A 20,480-nucleotide genomic window follows, 5' to 3' on the forward strand; every position below is an offset into this window, starting at 1 on the left:
TCCGGTGGTCCACGATGCAGCGGCGGAGGGGGTGGGGGGCTGCACGTGGACCGCTTCTTTTCCCTTTATACACATACACATACACACACACCCTGTCGATGCGGATCACAGATGCACTCAGACAGAGGTACGAGAGCGAGGGGGTAGAGCGCGCTCGGTGACGACGGGCACCTCTGATGCCCTTGAACCTGGCATGTGTCGACGGTACCCCTTCGCCACGAGCTCGCCCCCCCCCGTCTCACTCCCGCTCTATCTATCTCCGTCTACAAGGCTGGCAGCTGCTGGTGCAGCGCTCGCAGAGCACGCGCCATAACAAAGGCACGGAGAGCAGATTCAGCGGAGGTGATAACGCGATGCATCGCCCCCCCCCCCTCCCCCTCTTCTCGCTCCGCTCTGTGCACACAACCATCCATACACATGTGCACGCCTTTGTGCTTTGACTTTATTGTCCCGCATCACAGGGGAAGGGGAGGCGCACCCTAGTGTCGTGGCATCCGGCGCACACACGCATACATACACACTCTCCCTGTGTGCGTGGGAAAGCCAAGTGGCCCCTCCGCTCCCTCCTCATCCCTGCCAATGCCGTACCACTACTGGTGGTGACGGCAGGGTCATCCGCCTCCGACGTAGGAGGGGAGGGGGGGAGGTCAGAGCGATGTATTCCCGCCGCTATCGGCGCATTGTGCCGTAACACGTGCGTGCCTACGGCTGCTTCGCACCACGCGGCCGGGTTGGCTGTGACACCGGGCCGCGCAGGGGCTCACGCTGACAAGTGAATGTCCCTGTTGTTGACCGTCTCTCACATTCCTCCCTCCTCCATCGCCTCTCTTTCGCCTCTTCTCTCTCACTTGTCGGCGTGCGCGCAGCCAGAGTTTGCGAAACGGACGTCGCCGTCTCTCTTGTCTGCGTGCGAAGCGGGTGACGGGGGGTCTCCGCTTCCCAGGGGTCATGCAAGATGTATCGGCGTCCACGCCGTCCACATCGTCTGCGGTGCTTGTCACCTACGCAGCGTGGCGCACCGAGATGGAGCGCATTCTCCGACTTGCTCGCAGCATCGCACACGACGGGCGGATGAGCACGGCGGTGGCTGCGGTCACGGGCGAACCACCCGTCGCAGGCGGCATCAGCGCCGACGGTCGAACCTTGAGGTCGTTTACGTTCTCTGCGCCACCCACGCAAACCCCTGTGACTCCGACGGCACCGTCCTTTCTGCAGCGGATACTGTACAGCACGCCCGCGAGTGGCACCGAATCTCCGGCGGCCTCTCCGGTGGCGCCGTTGCCGCGAACGCATGGGGCGCGTATCGGAAGGGACGTCGAGGTCGCCTCGCTCCTGCAGCTGCTGGCATTGGCGGAGATGCCATCGAGCTCGGATGTCGTGGCCTTTCCGTCGCCCTCCTCCTCCACAGCCAAGCAGCGTTTGTTTGCCGAGGCACTGGAGGCCGTGTCCATCAGCATCGCCAGCAGCAGCCACGGCGGAGGTCCTGCAGGCAGCCCTAGCGGCAATGCGGCAGCACGGCCACCTTCCTTGATATCCCACTCGCACGCCATATTGCCGATGCGCGAGACAGCCTCGGCTTCCCTCTCGGCAGCGCCTCATACGCCTTCCCCCGCTTCTGCCGGCACGTGGCGGAGTAGTGGCGGTGGTGGAGACCGCGAGGGCGACTTTGACCGACTCTTTGCGCGGCTCAAGCACCAAGCGGTGGAGCGCAGTCGAACGGTGTATACGGCCACCTCATCCTCGTGTTCAGCATCATCGGCAACCACAGTGGTCTCATCGTCTGCCGCCGTGGTCACCGCTGGTCTCGACGCTGCTCGAGAGGCGCTGGATGCGGCTGATGCACTGCGGCTGCGGCTGCGTCGCCAGTATCGCCTCAGCACTGCGCCAAACGGGCGACTGGCAGAGGCGCAGACACTTCTTGTGCGGGCCACAGTATGTCGCGAGGCGCAGCTGTACACTGACACCATTTTGCATGCCGTAAACCGGTGCTGCAACTCTGGCAAAGAGGTACAGGGTGGACGGCAACATGTGCCGGGACCACATCGCCACCGCTCCTCCGCCTCGTCCCCCGCGCTCTTAGGAGCGGCGCCGCAGGACTGGGCAGCACTCACCGCTGCGGAGTCCAGGGAGCCCCTAATGAGCGCCATTCGAAGGGAACTCGCCCACGTTACTCAGCCGCGGCGGCAAAGTCGCCGTACGGCCTCTGTCGCGCAGGACAAGGGCGCCGGTGACGGCGGCACACACGCCGCCAGAGGGCGACGGATCTCTTCTTCGTCCCCAGTGCCGTCGTCGGCCCCCGGCACCACTGCAGAGACAACGTTTTCCTTCATCGCAGCCTCGCCGCAGTTCACGGAGGCACTCGCGCGATGGCGGCAGGTGATCGAGGCGCAGCAGCGCTCGTTGCGAATGGAAGAGGTGCACGACTACCTAGCGGCGTCACAGCTATTCCTTGCAGCCGCTGTGGAGGAACAGCAGCTCGGCGGGGGCATACAAGACCCAGATGCGCTGTGCTGTGTGTCGCCTCTGATGCTCGCCACTCACGGCGTGACGCACGTGCTGCGTGCCTGTGGCCTCCTCCTCTCCGACACCCTGCTAGACAAGGAAGTGCCGTACCCTGCCAGTGTTGTGGAGGAGATGGCGACGGCAGTGGTGTCGGCGGTCACGACTGACGCCATCGCTGACGAACTCGGTAGCAGTTGCAGGAGTGGCAGGGCCGTTGATTCTCCGCTGCCGAATCAGTTGGCGCTGCCGCCGCTGCTCGCGCGAGCTGGCCCACATGCCACCCGCGTGTGGATGCTGCTCGTGCAGCTGGCATCCTTCCTGGAGCGGAACGCTGTAACGCTTCCGTGGGATACGAAGGACACGCCAACTGGCGCCGCCGCTTCGACTTTGCTGGCAGACGACAGTATGCGCAACAGAGGCAGCAGCACAACGCAACTTCTCTGGGAGCTTTCTGCTGCCGTGCTGCTGCACCGGCCATTCGATGCGCTGCAGGCGCTACATGACGTTCTTGAGCACGCCTCTTCGTCCACCACAGCGGCTGCGAAGGTGCCGTCGCTGCGAGACCTCTTCAGTAAATACATGTCGCCGCGGCGTGCACGCCCGTCATCGCCGCTCACCTCAGCTACACGCGCATCTCCGTCTTCGTCGGTGTGCTCCTCATCTCCTGCAACCGTGGCAGCAGCAGCAGCAGCACCATCAGCGCCAAACGTCTGGATAACGCAGGTGCAGGCACAAGCAGGCACGCTGCCACTGTGCCTACTTTCCTTGCGCCGTGCCATTGCGGCCGCAGTGCGTGCACGTCACTACGCCGAGGCGCTGATGGATGTCGAGGTGGGTCTGCACCTCCTGCGGGAGCAAGCGGAGAGGCTGGACCCGGTTCGCCGTGATGAGCACAAGGCGGAGCCAGCGGAGGAAGTCAGCGAACAGACCCGCACCGCGGATGTGGCCGTCACCAATGCGGGCGGGACCGACTACCGGCGGCTTGTGTACTGGCCCAAACCGGCAACGACAACACAAACCCAGCGATCGGGCTCGGCAAGCGTGTCTACCACGAAGGCGGCCGCCTCCGCTGTCACGTACCTCTCCGATGGCGTTGTGCTGACTATGCTGCGCGTGCTGCTGCTCTTTATCACGTCCCCAATGGCGTCTGGAGAGGCGGTGGCACGGCTGCAGCAGCGGCAGTGCGGCAAGGGCTCGTGGTGGAGACGAGAGCCACGGAGGAGCCACGCGACCCTATCGACTTCCGGCACCAGCAGTCCGTCGACCCAGCAGGAGCGCGCCGACGACGATCCCCTGGACTGCGCTGGCGACGTTGTCCGCTGCGTAGCCATCTCCCTCACCTCTGCGCTGGACACACTGGACACCCTGACGGCGCAGCTGCAGCTACTAGAGCGACATGTCATCGTACCGCAATGCTCCACAGCACGGTCACCTGCCGCATCCTCCAAGACCAGAAACGCGGGCTGCAGAGCCGCATCCGCGACGCCGGCCCGGCAGCCCCACGCGGAGGTGCGCCTTCTTCGCTCGTTTCCAGGCCCAGCGCACCGGCTAGAGCACGTTGCCACGAATGCATTGAACGAGGCGAAGACGGGCGTGACTCTGCGTGACGCACACACGCCAGCAACGAATGGCGTCGAGAAAGGTGCGCCGACGGAGAGAGCAGCTGCCACAGCACTTGGCGAGGGGGCGCTCACGGAGCGCCCCTCCTCTTACGCCACCGAGGCCGCCACGTCGCTTCAGCGCTCCTCGCGCACTGTCTGCACGCTGACATCGTCGGCGCGGTATCAGCAACTCAAGCATGCGTACCGTTCGCGGTCGGCTTTCCATGTCGAGAGCACTGAATGCTCGGCGATGCTTACTGGCCCCGGCGCGGATGCATCCTCCACAGTCGCGCGCGACGCCGACGAGCTGCACAACGGCGCCGCGCATGTAGCGGACGTGCATCCGGAGGTGAAAGCTGAAGAGCATAGAGGTCAAGAGGCGGAAGAAGGAAACCGCTTCGGCACGCAGTCCGCCGCCTTGGTGGAGCTGGCGGAAGTTGTCCGCGAGCTGTGGATGATGGTGGGGGCGCTCACGCTTCCGCTTCGTGCGGCATCGACGTGCACGACTCCGCCGACTGCGGCCTCCGTTGCTGCGGCATCAACCCCCCTGGCCGCAGGGGAGTCGTGGTTCGAGGAGAGTGTAACGACGGCCACAGCTGCCTCGCCTCCGGCGCGCGAGAGCGGCATCAGCTACGGCGACGCGCGTCTCGCCTTTCCCACAGTGGAGCCACGAATGGAGAGGTGCCTGCGCGTGCTCGGCGGACGTGACCGGACTGTGCTGGTACTGCTTCGTCGGCTGCAATCCGAGCTGCTCTTCCCGGCGGTCTGCCGCCCACTTGCTTAGTGGGTGGGGCGTGGCCAGAGAGGACGTCGATGGCAGTGGTGGCGGCGGTCACGACATGTCTTTGTCTTCCGTTGCAGGAGAGAGGGGCAGATCGAAGGGGACGCCGTCGGAGAGGGCGCTGAGGATCGACGACAACGCGGCGCGTGTATGGGGGGGGAGGTACATGTATGTCGGGTGTATATGGGGGTATATCGATGTACTCTGTGTGTGTGTGTTGTGGGTAGCGAGAGAGTCCATCCGTAACGCAGCCGGATGGAATTACGGTAGATGTCATCCAACGGACGAGAGGGGGGCTGATGAGGAACGACGGGCACGCGCATGATGTGCGCCCTCTACGTCGCCGGCGCCGGCGCGGGTGCGTGCGTGTCCTCCAATCGCTGTATTCAGGCAACGGGGAAGGAGAATATCGAAGGACATCGACCACAGTGTAACTCGAAATACATGAGAGCAAGCGCACCTGAGAAGGTGCAGTGAAACGCCCGAGTCCGCTCAGTGCCTCAGAGTGGGCGTGGATGCAGTCGGCCATGCTCGCGTGTCCATATGTGGCGTTGTTACGCGGACGGAAGTGTGTCATCGAAACGTTGGTGGTGGTGGTGTTGGGGGGTGGAAGAGCCGAAAGGATGCCCTCAGTGGTGCGCTGACGGCTCACCCATAGGTAGAGACTCGTATGGGGCTTCTCCGTCGCACTCCCTAACACACACACACATGTGCAAGCCGCCCCGCTGATGTCACGTGTAGCTCTTCCCTTCTCCCCCCTCTCTCCTCCCCCCTTGTGCGTATGCCTTTCATAGCCCTTACCCTCTCTTACACCCCTCGCACCGGCACATGTGCATCATCGTCACCAACCTCCTTCGCTAGTGGATCTCCGCGGTACACAAGGCGCAGAAGCTGCAGCCCGCAACTCCTCCTGCCCCCTCCACCGACTGGACCTCCACTATTGGCCACTCGCTCGCCTTCTCCCTCTGTTCCCTTTTCTCTCGTACCGCCACCGCGTGCCTGTGCGTGAGCGTCCCCGTGGTTGGGGTTTCGACCTCCCCTTGCTCAGCTGACGCATGGGCGCAGGTGTTGTGTCGCTCGTCTCCCTCCCCTCCCCCCTTCATGTCGTTGTTTATCTTTCTTTTGTCCTCCCCTGGCTTGGCTCGTCGTTGATCCCCCCCCCCTCTCCCTCCCTCCCATCCGTCACCGACTTGGATCTTCTGCCTCCACTTCCGCTGCGGATGCTGTTGCTTGCTCGTTGTACACACCTCCTCCTCCTCCTCCCTCTGCCCTCCTGTGTCTATCTTTTATCATTGCTGTGCGTGTGTGTGTGTGTGCGTGTGCGTAATACATCCGGCCGTTGCGGTCTAATTTGTGGCACCTCTTTGTAGAGTGTGAGCAGGACGGTGTTTGCGCGCGTGCATGCCGGCTTGATGCCGCGTCCATCTCCCTTCTTGCCCAGCGATATAGTTGCACCACCAGCGACGGCGGCGGAGGCCTCGGCTGCCGCCTCTCCTCCGACCTCCACGTCCTTGTCGACCTCGCAGGGAGCGGTGTTCGGCCGCGCGTGTGGCGATGCCGACGAGTGCAGCAGTCGGCGATCCAGCATCAGCACACCTCTGACCAGCACATCAGATGCGCAGCAGTGGATGAGAGGAAACCCAATCGTCGCCCCACTGCCAGGCCCGGCGACGGAGCAGCTAAACTTCGCCGAGTCCCACGCCTTTGCCATCGCGGTGCCGTCGGAGACAAAGGCCGGCAAGTCACGAAACACCCCCTCAACTCTCCACCCACGAGGGCGACGGGGTCACGCGCACGGCGATGCGGCGGGTGCCTCTACGCCGAGGAAAGCTATCAGCATCAACGACGTCAAGAGTAGCAGGAGCACTGGATGTGGCGGCGGTAGAAGCACACGTCCCGAAGCTCTGCAGGCGCTCAGACAGGTCCCTGGGACGCGGTGCACCGCATCACTCACGCCTCTGCGCACAACCTCCTCTCCCGCCACGCCGTCCACTGCCGCTGGTGTTTCTGAGTCCAAAGACGCAAACCACCGGCCCGCACGTCGGTCACGAATCAACAAGAAGGCCGCTGAGGCTGGTGCTCTGCGGAGAGGCCGACGGCTTCCGTGCGCAGCAGCCCCCACGTCTTCCACAGCGGACACATCAACGCCTGCGCTCTGTCGCAGACAGAACATGATCCCTTCCATGATGCCGTCCGCGCATCATCGACAGCGGCGGCGTCTTTCCTCTCCGGCATCCTCAGCGCCGTCACTGACAACACAGCATGCATCTGCCGTGAACCAGCACGAGGTGAAGACAGGCGCCACGTCTGTGCGCGCTCGGGCGGCGCTAACGACGCCGACGACGACGGCACTGCCGGCCAGCGAGAGGTTGTGCTCACCAGCTGCAGATCGCCGCGAAGTGGCAGAGGCACAAAGAGGTGGGGCCGGTGGTATGTCCGAGGTGTTCACCGACATCGCGTCGGCCGCTGCGGGCGCTGGAGAGAAAGACCTGCAGAGGGCGTGTGTAGAGGGCCGCTCTTCGTCCTCAGCAGAGGATGATGACGCCGGCAGAGGAGGCAGTGCGTGCACGCGCAGCCCCGCTGCTTCTGTGAACCCTTCCGGCGCCGCTATTGCTCCGACGACCCACCAGCTGCGCTTTCTGCACGAGTGCCGCGTCAGCAGTAATAACGCCTCCACCGCGTCGTCTGCCCCACCGGCGTCGCCGACATGGCTGCACACGCCTCCGCTGCCCATGAACTTCAGCAGCCGCTGCCACCACGGCGCGCACCGATACGTAGATGAGAACAGAGTCGCCTTGACTCGCGCAGGCGGTGCCAACGACGTGCAATCACCGTCCTCTCCTTTAACGCCAACCGTATTCTGCGTCTTCGCTCTCCCACACCACCGACACCACTGTCAAGTGCAGCAAGCATCAAGCCTGCGCAGCGCGGACGACAGCTCGATGCCCTGGCGCGAGAGCCGCTGCGACTTCTCCAGGGTCGAGCAGGTGTCGCCCATCACCGCTGGAGAAATGCAGGAGCCCTGTGTGACAGATCACCGCATCTCGCGGCCACCGGCCTTCCTAGCCACCGTGGCGCGGGCGTCATCGTCAGCAGCCACCGACCAACTTTCTGCGGAGGGTGTGGACGCGGCGTGGTGGATCGGCTCTACGATGGGTACGTCTCCGCCGACACCGCTGCACGCCTCTTTTGACGTCTTCGCGCAGTCGTCGGCTGCGGTGTCGCCGTTGTCGGCGTTTTCGGCCGCGCAAACAGCGCCCCGACCAGCAGCAGCCCCAAGGAGCACGACTGACCGCCCCATGGTCAGCGTGCGGCCTAGAAACGAAACCTCCACTCATGGCAAGTCACGGTTCCCGCCAGCGCTAGAGCGGCAAGTGCGAGCGGCAGCAGCGGCACCGATCGCCAGGTTCGGCGATGATGAGTACTGTCTTGGCCCCCAGCCTGAGCACGCGACGCCGCACATTTCGGCTGCAAAGTTCTCCTCGATCGACCCACCACGAGCTAGCGACGCGCCGCCATCGGTGGAGAAGGCACGCGCCGCCAGTGGGCACCCCTCTACTTCGCTTGAGCTGGAAGGGAACGACCGCGCAGTGATCCGCGCGGCAGCCGTGGCGGCGGAGGCAGAGGGTGGCGCGCCACAGCCTGCATCGTCATCGTCGCTGAAACCCCAAAGTGTGATCCCAATGATTGCTGCCGCTGCAGCAGCCTCCGTGTCGCAGCTCAGTCACACGCCGGCGATCATGCTTACAACGCCTCTCGTGGGCTTCTCCTCTCGTAGCCCAGCACCTGTCGTGAACTCCTGCGCTAGCCCGATCCCGCCGCAGTGGCACCCGCACCACCCCATGCCGCCCCTCCATCAGCTGAGTGCAGGGTCCACACCCAGTGTCTACGGCGACACAGGCAGCGGAGGCGGTGTTGTTGGCGGCGTTGGCAGCAACATCACCGCGTCAACGACGCGGTCGCCGTTGCCGGAGAGGCCACGATTGCGCACGCCTCCGCATCAGACAGCATGTATGCCTGCAACGCGGATATCAGGGGAGGGGCACAGAGCAGACAGCTCGAGTCGCATGAGCATCATCGGCGGCGGCGGTGGCGTCCCTCCACCGCATCAGTCCGTACCCTTCCTCCTGTCCCATTCCGCATGGAAGAGTGGAGGCCGCAAGCGACCCAAGTCACCGTCTCCCTCCCGGTCGCCCTCAGCGCAGTGCAGTGGCGGTATTGATGGCACTGAAGGTGATAGCGCCGAGGGAGTCGCTGGGGCCGTGGGGAAGCACCAGCATCAGCCACCCCCTTGTTGTCTCACCGCTTTCAAAGGACTGGTCTCGGACAGCCACACGCCGGTTGGCTTCGGCTCCGTGACGACCGACAGCGATGGAGCGACGCCGCAGGCAACGTCCGTGTCGCCACCGCCGCAGCGGCAGCATCTGAAGAGCCACAGCGGCGACATTTTCGCCACTACCACCACGGCGGCGCGGCCGCCGATGACTGCGCTCGGCCCTGTGATGCGGCCGCGGCCGCGCCAGCGCACCAGCAGCAACGGCAGTGACACGGCCACCAGCACGCCGTCCCCACTTCCCATGGCGATAGCAAGCCCGGATATGGCCCCAACGCTCGGCACCTTCAGCGCGTCGTCCACCTTCACCGGGTTCGACCCGGCTCCCTCCTGCATCCTCGCTGCTGGCCCTCGGAGTGCCTCCATCAGCGGCAAGGTATACGTGCACTCCCTGACGACCTCTCCACCGCCCCGACATCGCAGTGTCGGGTCGGCGTCGTCCCTGTCCTCGATGGGCGCCTTTGCCTTCAACGATGCCAGCACGGTCCCAGTGATGCACAATGGAGTGCTGAGCCGCGTGGTGGCGTATGTGCCGCTGTCAACTGCCAGCAGCAACCCCAGAAATCGCATCGGTGGGCGGGTGGGTGGCGGGGCTGAGAACGGCGCAGACGACGTGGTGCACGGTGACGAGGATGAGGACTATCTCGAGGACGGAGGCGCCGGCACCTGCAAGACCCCCCAAGGCGGGAACGGCAGGCGGTGGAGAGTCACCTCCAGTGGCTGCGGTGTTGGTGCGCACTGCTGTGGGAAGCCTGTGCGGCTGAAGCCTGGGACCGCTATCGAGACCGCCATTCAACCAGGCCCCTACGCACGCCACCTATCGTGGGTGCCCTTCTGTGCCGGCGGCGGTGGCGGTGGCGGTGGCGGTGGCGCGAGCGCCGGTTTCAGCCGAGCGGGGGTGACTAATACCGCCGCAGCAGCAGCGCAGGTGGGCGACGATCGCCGTTGGTCTGGCAGCGAGGACCTGGTGACATGGCTGTCGTGTGCAGCGAGCTTTACAGCGTCTTCGACGTCGGCATCGACAACGTACGCCTCGTCCTCTTTTGGCACCGTTCCCTGCGATGACGAGCATGTAAGGCACTGGAGCTCGCAGCAGCACAGCACCAGCGATAGCGGTGACGACAGCCTTCTCGATTCATCGGCAGAAGCCGAGGAGAGCGAGGACGGGCTCGCCGTCTGCACCCTCTACGCTGCGGCACCGCGACACTACCATTACCGCCGCACAGTGCATCCGCCTGCATCATGCGACGCGGTGCTTCAGAGGCGGCGTGAGAAGCGCCACCACCGCTACGTGCGGGTTCACCATCCACGACGCCAGCATCGCTCCCTCTCAAGCTCCCCAGCCACCGGCAGGGATGCGGTAAAAGGGGCAGAGCAGGCGCAGGCTGAGAGACCTCTCCCAACCTTTACAATGGATGTTAACGGCACCGCCGCGCGGCCTATCCTCCATGTCGACCCGGCAGCGGATGAGAACGTGAACGCGGGCGCACACAACGGGCCCTGCCACCGGCCTGTGGTGACAGCGTTACCCGGCACATTCGTCCCGTACAGCCCCCACCTGTCCACCTCTTCCCTGCTCTACTACGACGATGTGTGCAGCGATGACGTGGATGATGTCTATTATCAGATAGAGAAGCGTCTGTTCCCGGTCGCCGACGAGGCAGGGCAGAGCCTCTGCAGAGCCTTCCGATCATCGCCACCACCGCCGCCACAAACACCCGCCGCTGCCGCATCAGCATCCCCGACAGGCGACACCAGGGAGACACCCCACGACGGCTCCGACGAGCCATCTATCGACGCGCTCTTCACGGTGCTGAACGTGCCGCTTCGCCTCAACCTGCGCGGTGGCTTTCATCTCTCCGACTACTACACCCCCTGCCCCGTCTGTCACCCAGCCATGCGAACGGTGGCAGACGACACGGCCTCAGGCTTGGATGCAACGGCCAGCAGCTGCAGCTGCAGCTGTTGCTCGTGTCTCTGCTCGTCCGTCTGCTTCCGCTCCACAAAGCGGTCCACCTTGTCCTCTCGAGCTATGTCGCGGATGTCGGGTGGCACCTCGCTTGGCTCCACGCAGTGCATCTTCTGCTCCGACGCCTCCGCCAAGGCCTCGGCCCCTGGGTTTGCCAAGGGACTGCGTCAGATGACGCCGCCGCCACCACCGCCCGCTCCTGCGGTGTTGGCAGTTCGGCAACCAGGAGTACCATCAGCAGCCAAGGCGACACAGCCCTACGGTGTCGGCACTGCCACCAGTGTCAGCGACACCTTGAGCTCGCTCCTCCTGCAGCATGGAGACGTGACAAGAAGGTGCGATGCGGGGCGGCGAGAGCGAAAAGCAGCGGCAGCGAGGACGGCCGGAAGTCACAGAGCCACCGCTGCAGGTGGACTGGCGCCCTCCACATTCACCGCACGGTCCGCCCGCCCCTATGCAAGCGGCGCGACCGACAACCCGCTACTACTGCCAAAGTGGATGCAGGGGTTTCCCCCAGCCCCTGCAACGCAGAGGCCCACCAAGTCCGCAGCAGTACTAGCACCGGCAACAGGCAATGATATCGAGGACAAGGTGCGCGGCCGCAAGGATGGCAGCAGAGGGACGCGTGGCAGCGGCGATCCAGGTCGGCTGCCACCGCCGCTAGTGGTTACTGCAGCACACCGACACTCATCCTACCGGCGGCAGCGAGTGCGGCACCCGCCCGCAGCCGTCACGGCCCACCGTCGGCAAGCGCGTTATCGTGGCGGCGGCGTCGGAGATGGAGCGTTGCGCTCGCAGTACAACCGGTTCATGCGGCAACGCCTCCTGTGTGTGCGCGTCAACGACAAGATCACCTACATCGACCCGAAAGTTGCAACCTGCGCTGCGCGCCTCCTGGTTGGCGCGGCCCTGCTGGCTGAGAAGACGAAGGAGGAGGTGGAGAGGGAACGGCGGCATCGTGTGGCAGCCGTCGACGGTGACGCTTCTGGTGCCGCCGCAGCAGTCGACGCCAGGGGAGCGCCGACGGAGACTTCTAGCGCTCCGCCAGCGTCGCAGCAGCCGCACCAAACGGCGGCCTATCGCCGCCACAGTCGCTGCCGAAACGGCCACCGCCACCAATGTCACCACACTCATGGCGAGCGCCGCTGCCGCGGTCGGGATCAGCGGCTGCTGCCTGTGGAGCGTCAGCAACAGTCGTCGACGTTCTCCCATACTGAGGCTGCCCCAGGTGCGCGAGGCAGCAACAAGCGGGTCGTCCCCGCTGACGACGGCGGTTAACATCGCATGGATGCGTCAGGTGAGCCATTGGCGGCTTTCCACCACGCTCTCAGGACGTGTCGGGATGCGGGTGCGAGTATCACACGAAAGCCGCACATACAGCACCCACAGCAGAAGAGCCAAGCGATGCAGCGAGTGCCCGAGCTCAGCGGATGAAGTGGGCGCGGCGGACGTGCCTAGGTGGTCAAACAGCAGCGGTGAATCGAGGTGAGAGAAGCAGCAACAGCACCTCCCTCCGCTCTCGCGTGATCTCGAGCCGCGCCCCATTCTCGATGAAGGTGCATCGCGTGCCATAGTGATCGAGGCGCTGACGAGCGTGGACAAGGACGGCTCAGCAGAGAAGACGGTGCTGATGCCGGAGCAGCCGCGCCTGGGTCGCCGAGGATCCTCGCTCCCCCTTCACAGGCATTTTCAAGGCGATCCTTGCACCAGAACGCCGTCCCTGGCGACACCATCCGCAAGTGCAGGTAGGTGCCGAAGTAGCCAGCACGTGCTCTCGACGGAGCAGCGGGAAAGGGGGCGCTGGCAGTCATGCCCTCCGTCTCTCTCTCGGCCCCTGCCCCGCCCCTCACAGGTGGTATTCCACGTGGCCCCCGTACGTCACCCGCTCTCTCGCGCGAAGAGGACGAGAGAGATAGAGAGACTGGTCAAGGCGCCAGAGGCGGAGGGAGAGTCGTGGATGTGCACGTGACAGCACGGCGGCGGGCGCAGAGAGAAGTGGACGTGCTGCTTCTGTCGGTTGCTGTCACCGGTGATGGCGATGGTTGACCTTCAGCACCACAGCCACCACCACCACCACCGGCCCTCTTTACCCTTTTCGGTGTCGGTCGCCAGATCGCCCCCCCCCTCCCTCCTGCACAGACACTCGTAAGCGGAAGCGGCAGGGGGATGTCTGCATCCCCTGTCTGCCTCCGAAGTGACCCCGCACGTGCCCGTCGAATATCCTCTCCGACACGTCTGCCGCTCGCAGCACTTAGCACGTATCTAAGCATACGGGAGAAGAGGCGAGAGGCTCACACGACGGACAGGCAATTCGTATCACCCGTCTCGGTCCGCGGCTGGCAGCGGAACAGCCTGGCCCGCGCATGACTCGCTAACCACTGCACTCGCCCGAAAGCATCAACCTCCACGACGCACGGCCTGCGTACGGGCCTCACTGGTATCGCCTTGAGGCTAAGCGTGTGGGTTATGCCCTGACGTATGCGCCTGGAGTCGGCGACGGTACGTCTCTCACGCGATCTCTCTCTCCACACCTCTCCTCCCCTCCCCCGAAAGTCTTCGACCCGACACACGACACACACGCACATATATATATATATGTATATATCACGTGGAAGAGGGTGGAGACGCAACGCGCACAAATTCGTTCTCGAACAGACAACAACAGACAAACCGTCGAGTCCGCATCCGCGGCTCGTACAACGGATTATTTACCGCTGCTTCGCTGCTACTGCTGCTGTTTCTCTTCTCGCTCTACACATCTCTATCTATATATATATATATATATTAGTCTGCAGCTGTCTACCTGTCTCCCTCGCCGCACCACCACCCCCTCCCCTCTTTCACACCGCCGCTTGAACTTGTTGTCGCCAACGTGACCGGACCGTTCCTTTTCTTTGGGGGGAGGGAGATTGATTGGTAGCTTGTGTGTGGGTGTGTGTGTGTGCCCCGGGTGAGGTGTGGACCTTTGTTCGCCTTTCTTCCGTTTCTCAGATTCTCTGCGAGGCTGTGCAGTCGACCGTTTCCGCGCGTGGGCGTGTCGAGACCCGTCGTCCTCGGCCTGGTTGTTTGCTTGCTGTCGTTGCTGGCGCCTTTTGTTCGACCGTGTCGCCCAAAAAAAAAAAAATTGCTTCGTGTGACTTGTCTGTCTGCTGTGGCCGTCCATCGAGGCAGTGAGCGTGTTGCGGTGTTGTCCGTGGGTGCTGAGCACGGCGTCTTCTCCGGTTTCGTTCGAATCTGCCACACTCCTCTCAGCACCGCCTTCATCTCCTCACCATCTCCCGCACGACTCTTTGGAAGCCAAGGAAGTAGTCGCACACCACTTGCCGGCACACGCACAACCACAGACATCCACACAAGAAGGTAGCCGCACAAGTAGCCTCAGCAGCAGCGGCAGCCGTCACATCGTCGACACTACCCGCGCCTTCTCCCTCTCCCTTTCTCGCTCGCTCGCTCGCTCTCGTACATCCGCAGCGGCTCACTGCGTCGCCTCCAAAGCCCTTCTTCCCCCTTCCCCTACCCCAGATTATCTCTCGCCAGGGCTTCTTCGCCATTCCCCCACCATCACCACCGCCACCCCCCCCCCGGGGCAAGTCCCTCTCACGAGTGCAGCACCTGCTGAGAAGCACGTCAGCTGGCTGGCTCCCCCCCCCCTTGCCCCTTTTCCTCCCTCACACCTTATACCTCGTCGTTGTGAAGGCTTCACGGCCACGGCCGCACGAACAAAATGGCGAACCGCTTCAACCCGCATCAGCACCCGATGCAGCAGCCCGGTGATGGCAACCAGGCGCAGTCCTTCTTCTACCACCCCGCAAGCGCGCCGCAGCAGCAGCAGGTTTATCAGGCCTATCCTCAAGGCTTCCCACCGCTGCACCTCATGGCACCGCAGCAGCAGGTGCAGTTCTTGCAGACCCTCAACGAAGCGCAACGTCGCCAGGCGCTACAACAACAGCAGCAGCAGCAACAACAGCAACAGGAGATGAAGAACCGCGCTGGCGGCGCCCTTGCGCAGCAGCAGCAGCAACAGCAGCAGCAACACCCTGGCTTTACTCGCCTGTCGGCAGCTGAACTGCTGCTTCTTCAGCAACAACAACAACAGCAGCAGCAGCAGAATCAAGAACGGGAGCTGAGGCAGCGGCTTGGTCTGCCGGAAGGCGCGATGCTGGCCAACTACGGTGGGAACGCGAGCAACGCGACGGCTGCAAACAATTTCCTTGCCAATATCACTTTAGCCCAGATGCGCCAGCAGCAGCAGCAGCAGCAGCAGCAGCAGCAGCAGTATCAGCAGCAGCTCTCCCAGCTCCAATCCCAGCAGCAGCAGCAGCAGAGTACGCAGCAGCAACAGTTGGCTGCTCTGATGGCGGCCGGTAAGGTCAGTGCAGGCACTGCGGCACCCACTGCTGGTATGGGCGGTGCCGGTGCGATGATGCTGCTCTCCAGCGCTGTCGGTCCCCAACTTGACCCCGCAATTGCTGCCGCGTCCCCAGCGATGCAGCAGCAGCCGGTGGCCGCTGCCGCCCCCGGCAACTCCAGCACAGTCCCCGCGGCAGCAACGTCGGTGGCGCCACCTGCTGCAGGTCCCGCCGCCGGTGGCACTGGACCCGCTGCCGCAGCAGCAGCAGCCACGGGGAAGGGAAAGATAGAGGTGGACGACGAATACGGCTTGAAGCAGCTGGTGAAGGTGGTGCAGCCACCGCTGCCCATGTCCACCACGCCGTACGTGCCCTCCGCGGATGAGCCGACAGACCCGGTGTCTGGGCGCCCGATCAGCCAGCAGGACGCCGACGAGCTGAACTTCACCTTTATCACCCGTGGGGTCGATATCACCCAAATCGGTCTCTCGGTCACGGAGGAGGGGTGGCTGCACACGACCCTCGCCACGCTGCCGCTCGACTCGTACGAGTACTACATCCTGCCCGAGTTCAAGATCCCAGACAGCTACAAGAAGCCGCGGCCCAAGTCCCTCTCCATGAAGTCGTTCCATCAGTTCAAGGAGGAAACACTCTTTTACATCTTCTACAGCATGCCACGTGATGTCCTGCACCTGGCCGCGGCCCGCGCACTCTATGAGCGTGGCTGGCGGTACCACAAGCGTGTCCAGCACTGGTTGCACCCAGTGAAGGCAGACGACGGGTCCCTCATGGAGAAGATCACAACGGGGCCGGACGGGCAGAAGATCTTCACTGGCACGTACACTGTCTTTCAACCGAACGAGTGGAAGCAGGTGCGCACGCAGCCGAACCATGTCATCGCGGCCGCCGACATCGAGGAGCAGAGTGCGTTGGTAGCTGCTATGGAAGAGGCGGCGCGACAGCAGTCTCAGCGCGCACGCAACAAGGCGGCGCACGGAGCTAGCGGCGGCAGCAGCGCTGCTGCCGCCGCCGGCTCCAACGGCAACAACGGCAGTAGTGCCGGCAACAGCACTCCCTCGGCGAGCGCGTGAGCACACGTCGGAGAGCGGCGCAAAAGGGAGAGCAACACGGTCAACGCACGCGCTGGGTAGTGCCTTCCCTGCACGTGCCAGGCAATTCCATCGAGGACGTCTTCCCCTCTTCCATTGGATTTCTTTGTCTGCGCCCGTGTCTGTCCCCCGGCACTGGGGGGAGAGATGCAAGGGGGGGTTGGCGGCACAGGCGGGACGACATCGGCGTGCCGCGCACGAGGCGGAGTCGTGTCGGTGGGACGTCCATGTTTTCTGCCTCTCGTCCTTCTGAACTCCTTTTCGTTTTCCCTGCGCCTCTTCTCTGTTAGAGTTGTCGGTGCATGTCCATGTGCACTGTGGGGTGGCAATTGGAGAGGGGGAGAGGCGGTGGAGGTTTCCGTGGTGGTGCTGGCCGTCGGTGTACTGTGCGTTTATACCATCCCTCACTTCCTCACTCACTCACACACACTCTCTCCTGTCTGTTGTTGGCTTCGTGCTCCGTCTTCGCTGTGTTGCTCAGCACGAGTGGATCTGACCTCTCGTGCCCCCTTATCTTTATACCTTTGCCTGTCCGTCTGTCTGTCGTATGGTTGCTTGCCTGTGTACTCTCCTCGTGTATGGCCCCCCTCCTCCCCTGTGCATGTGCGTTCATCTCTCTGGTGGCGATGAGGCGGCTGTTGTCTCAGTATGTGTGTGTGTGTGTGTGTGTGTGACCATGGCAGACGCCCATGTCGTCTTGGCCCGATGCCTGCACGCGCCCTTTGCCCAGTCGTTGGTTCTCCCCTCCCTCCCACTCTCTCTCTTCATGGTTTGTGTGGCACTGCTGTCGTGATCACACTGGATGAGGAGGAGGAGGAGGAGGAGGAGGACGACGACACCGGCGTGCGCGTCTCGGCATCTGCGCTGGGAAGGCGTTCGTCGTCTCCCCATCTGTATGCCCCCCCCTCCCCTCCCTGCCTTTTTTTAGCGTTCTGTGCTGCACCAGCGCCTTGGCTCTTCTTCCCTTTCCTTTCCTTTGGTGCCGGCCCCGTCTGGCCGTCTGACCGTCTGACCGTCTCCCTGGCGGTGCGGTGCCGTGGCGACAACTTTTCGGTGATTGTCTGGTGCTCTCATGTGGTACGCTCACGTGCGCGCGTCTGTGCACCGCACGCACATGCGCCACATTTGTTTGGTTTAGCAACGTCGTGAGCTGAATATGTAACACGACTCGTAAGGGCAAGTGTGAACCTATTAACAACAACGACGCAAGCGCACCAGGCAGACCCCCTCTGCCCTCTCCCTCACCGACGCGAATACACACACACACACCATACATCTATGTAGAATACATCCTGCACCACCTCGTCGGCCGCTCTCTCTCTGTGGATGCGCAGTCTGGGAGGGGGCAGGGACGACAACTGCGTAGAAAGCGAAAGCCAATGGTCTGTGTGTGTATGGTGACAGGCTGGGTTGTGGTGTTTAATGAGGCCGGCTATCTGTCTCTGCGCCTCCCTCCCCACCCGCGAGCAATCGCGTCATGCCCGCACAGGGGGGGAGAGCGGTGAGGCACAGGTCTCCGTCCTGCTGCCTTCCCTCGGTGTGGCTGCCCACCTCCTCCCGAATTCTTCCGCCACCGCCATCCCTTCTACGCCCTCTCCGTGGCTGACCCGCTAACACGCGCAGCAAGCCCATAGCACGCATTCACATCCTTCTGTGCATGTGTTGTTTCTCCGCGCTTAGCATCCTCTCCCGCAACCCCCCTCCCCGCCGCTCCGCAGGCCACCTACGCTGCTGTGCAGATGGTTGTCTCACTCATTGGGCCGCTGGACTCGCCGTACGTGCAGCGCACGCTGCTCGTCGCCGCGTACGCCGGTATTCAGCTGAAGCTGGTGCCGATCCAGGTTGGGAGGGAGAACGATACAGAGGAGTACCGCCTCAACTGCCACCCCATGCAGCGCGTGCCGGTCATGAAGACGGATGAGGGGTACCTGTTCGAGTCCAACGCGATGATCCGCTACTTGGCGCGCACGGAGGTCATGCTGGTGTCCGTGAGCGCCGGGGCGAATAATGAGAAGATCCCGCACCCGCAGTACCCGATCCCGTACGCCATGTATGGTCACTCGCTGCTGGAGTCCACGCAGGTGGACAGCTGGCTTGATTTTGCCATCATGCGCATCGACTTCTACACACGACAGTTCTTCGCGTACGAGCACAAGACGGGGCCGAGGCCGGCCGCCGACATGAAGGCGCTGCTATGCAAGAACCTCGACGGACTCGAGCGGCGTTTAGCCTACCTGAAGGAGGCTTGCCGCGCGCTCGTACAGCAGTCCGGCTCGCTGACGGCGCGCTCCGTCATGACGGACGAGGAGCTGGTCTGGAACGAGGAGGACTACATGGCGTCCCGCGCGACACGTGATTCGCGCCTCAGCTCCGTGTACAACGTAGCCGGGTCGATTCGGCATCGCCTCATGGAAAAGGAACGGCAGGAGCGGGAGAAGCAGCTGATGTTCATCAAGAAGACCACCGACGAGGCGCTCGGCAAGGAGGAGGGCGCCGACGACCCTCAACAGTCAAGCCGTCGCCCGTCAATGTCGCGGGACAGCATGGCTATCTCGGCAACGCCGCGCGCGTCGGTGCTGATGTCGGCTCGCAGCACCATGGGCAGCGCCGCCTCCGTCGTCCAGCGCCATGATCTGATCTTCCTTGTCGGGGGCTCGCTGACGGCTGCGGATCTCGTGATGGCCATGTCGCTCCACGGTGTCCTGTGCTGCCAAGAGTTGAAGCCGGTGCTTACTTCTAAGTATCCGAACTCGTTCAAGTACTACAAGAGTGTGCTGATGCTACCTGTTGCGGCGGAGGTGAGGAAAGCGATTCGCCTCAACATCATCAAGGAGTAGCAAGGGAGGGAGCGGAAGGGAAAGGCATCTGGCTGACGGGTAGCGGCTGCACTGACAGAGAGCCGAATTAATGGCAGGAGGCAGCCTCACGGGGCTGGGGCGCTGCTGTGACACACGGCACTGCAGCTGTGTACACATGCCTCTTTCTCGTCGTGGCGGTGGCAACGGTGACTCTGAGGCTCCCTGATGTGAAAAGGCATGGGTGTGGTGGGCCTTCAGTCCGGTCGCTGTCGCACCTTCCAGGCATCCGTGCTGCCCTGGTGCGCCCCCCCCCCTCTTCCACTGGTACCTCTTCGAGCCATCAACGGCCTCCGGCTCTCAGTCTCTCTCGCCTGGGCTCTCTTACTTCTATAGATCTCTATTTCTCTGTGTCGCTCTTCTCGAAAAGGCGGTGCCGAGGCGGTGCATGTCGACTGTGCAGCAGAGCCCTCTCTCTAACGACGCCTCCCCTCCCCCTCCTCCTCCTCGCCCCACCAACCCCGCGGTCCTCTCCCCTTCCCCCGACTTCGCCAACGCGCATGATCGTTGTGGGAGGAGGGAGGGGGGGACTGTTCTCGTTTCTTTCGATTTACATCATCGTTGTTCTTCGGTTTTGCTTGCCTGCTCGTCGCCCGCGTCGTTGTGTGTGCGCGTGCGTGCGTGTTGGTGAGCATTCGGCCTCAACCACTCCCACTCGCTCTCGCCACCCCTTCCTCTCGCTGACCCACCTCGTGCCACTACCAACGGCAGGCCTGTGCGCGTCGTTCCCCTGCACCATAGTCAGAGACGAGAGAGCGACAGGCGCCGGGCACGCCTCCCCTCACCGTTGTGTGTGTATGTGTCTGTGTGTCTGTCTGTCTGTGTGTCTGTCTGTCTGTGTGTCTGTCTGTGTGTGTGTGTGTGGTGCCTCGATCTCAGCTCCTTCGCTTTTCATTGTTCACGTCGACGACCCTCCCTCCCCTCCCTACTCCCTGCACGCGTGCGCGTCCCTTCTCTGCCCTTCTGCCCAGCGCTGTGGCT

The 20,480-nt window shown here is 63.3% G+C and overlaps 4 protein-coding genes across 4 annotated transcripts; all 4 read left to right on the forward strand.

Moving 5' to 3' along the window:
* Positions 1 to 2,136: 2,136 nt before the first annotated feature.
* LMXM_12_0330 (hypothetical protein, unknown function) lies at positions 2,137 to 4,887 on the forward strand (the record flags this gene model as incomplete). Its single annotated transcript, XM_003873088.1, has 1 exon — positions 2,137 to 4,887. One exon carries the CDS (start codon positions 2,137 to 2,139, stop codon positions 4,885 to 4,887), a length of 2,751 nt encoding a protein of 916 aa, XP_003873137.1.
* A 1,409-nt stretch (positions 4,888 to 6,296) lies between these two features.
* LMXM_12_0340 (hypothetical protein, unknown function) lies at positions 6,297 to 12,464 on the forward strand (the record flags this gene model as incomplete). Its single annotated transcript, XM_003873089.1, has 1 exon — positions 6,297 to 12,464. One exon carries the CDS (start codon positions 6,297 to 6,299, stop codon positions 12,462 to 12,464), a length of 6,168 nt encoding a protein of 2,055 aa, XP_003873138.1.
* Positions 12,465 to 14,910: 2,446 nt separating this feature from the next.
* Positions 14,911 to 16,626, forward strand: LMXM_12_0350 (conserved hypothetical protein; the record flags this gene model as incomplete). The annotated part of the gene is made up of 1 exon (XM_003873090.1): positions 14,911 to 16,626. The coding sequence occupies one exon, from the start codon at positions 14,911 to 14,913 to the stop codon at positions 16,624 to 16,626; it is 1,716 nt and encodes a 571-aa protein (XP_003873139.1).
* A 1,757-nt stretch (positions 16,627 to 18,383) lies between these two features.
* On the forward strand, positions 18,384 to 19,481 carry LMXM_12_0360 (conserved hypothetical protein; the record flags this gene model as incomplete). The annotated part of the gene is made up of 1 exon (XM_003873091.1): positions 18,384 to 19,481. The coding sequence occupies one exon, from the start codon at positions 18,384 to 18,386 to the stop codon at positions 19,479 to 19,481; it is 1,098 nt and encodes a 365-aa protein (XP_003873140.1).
* Between the last annotated feature and the right edge of the window lie 999 nt (positions 19,482 to 20,480).

The sequence above is a fragment of the Leishmania mexicana genome, chromosome 12 (genome assembly GCF_000234665.1).
Source record: "Leishmania mexicana MHOM/GT/2001/U1103 complete genome, chromosome 12".
In the NCBI taxonomy this organism is placed as follows: domain Eukaryota; phylum Euglenozoa; class Kinetoplastea; order Trypanosomatida; family Trypanosomatidae; genus Leishmania; species Leishmania mexicana.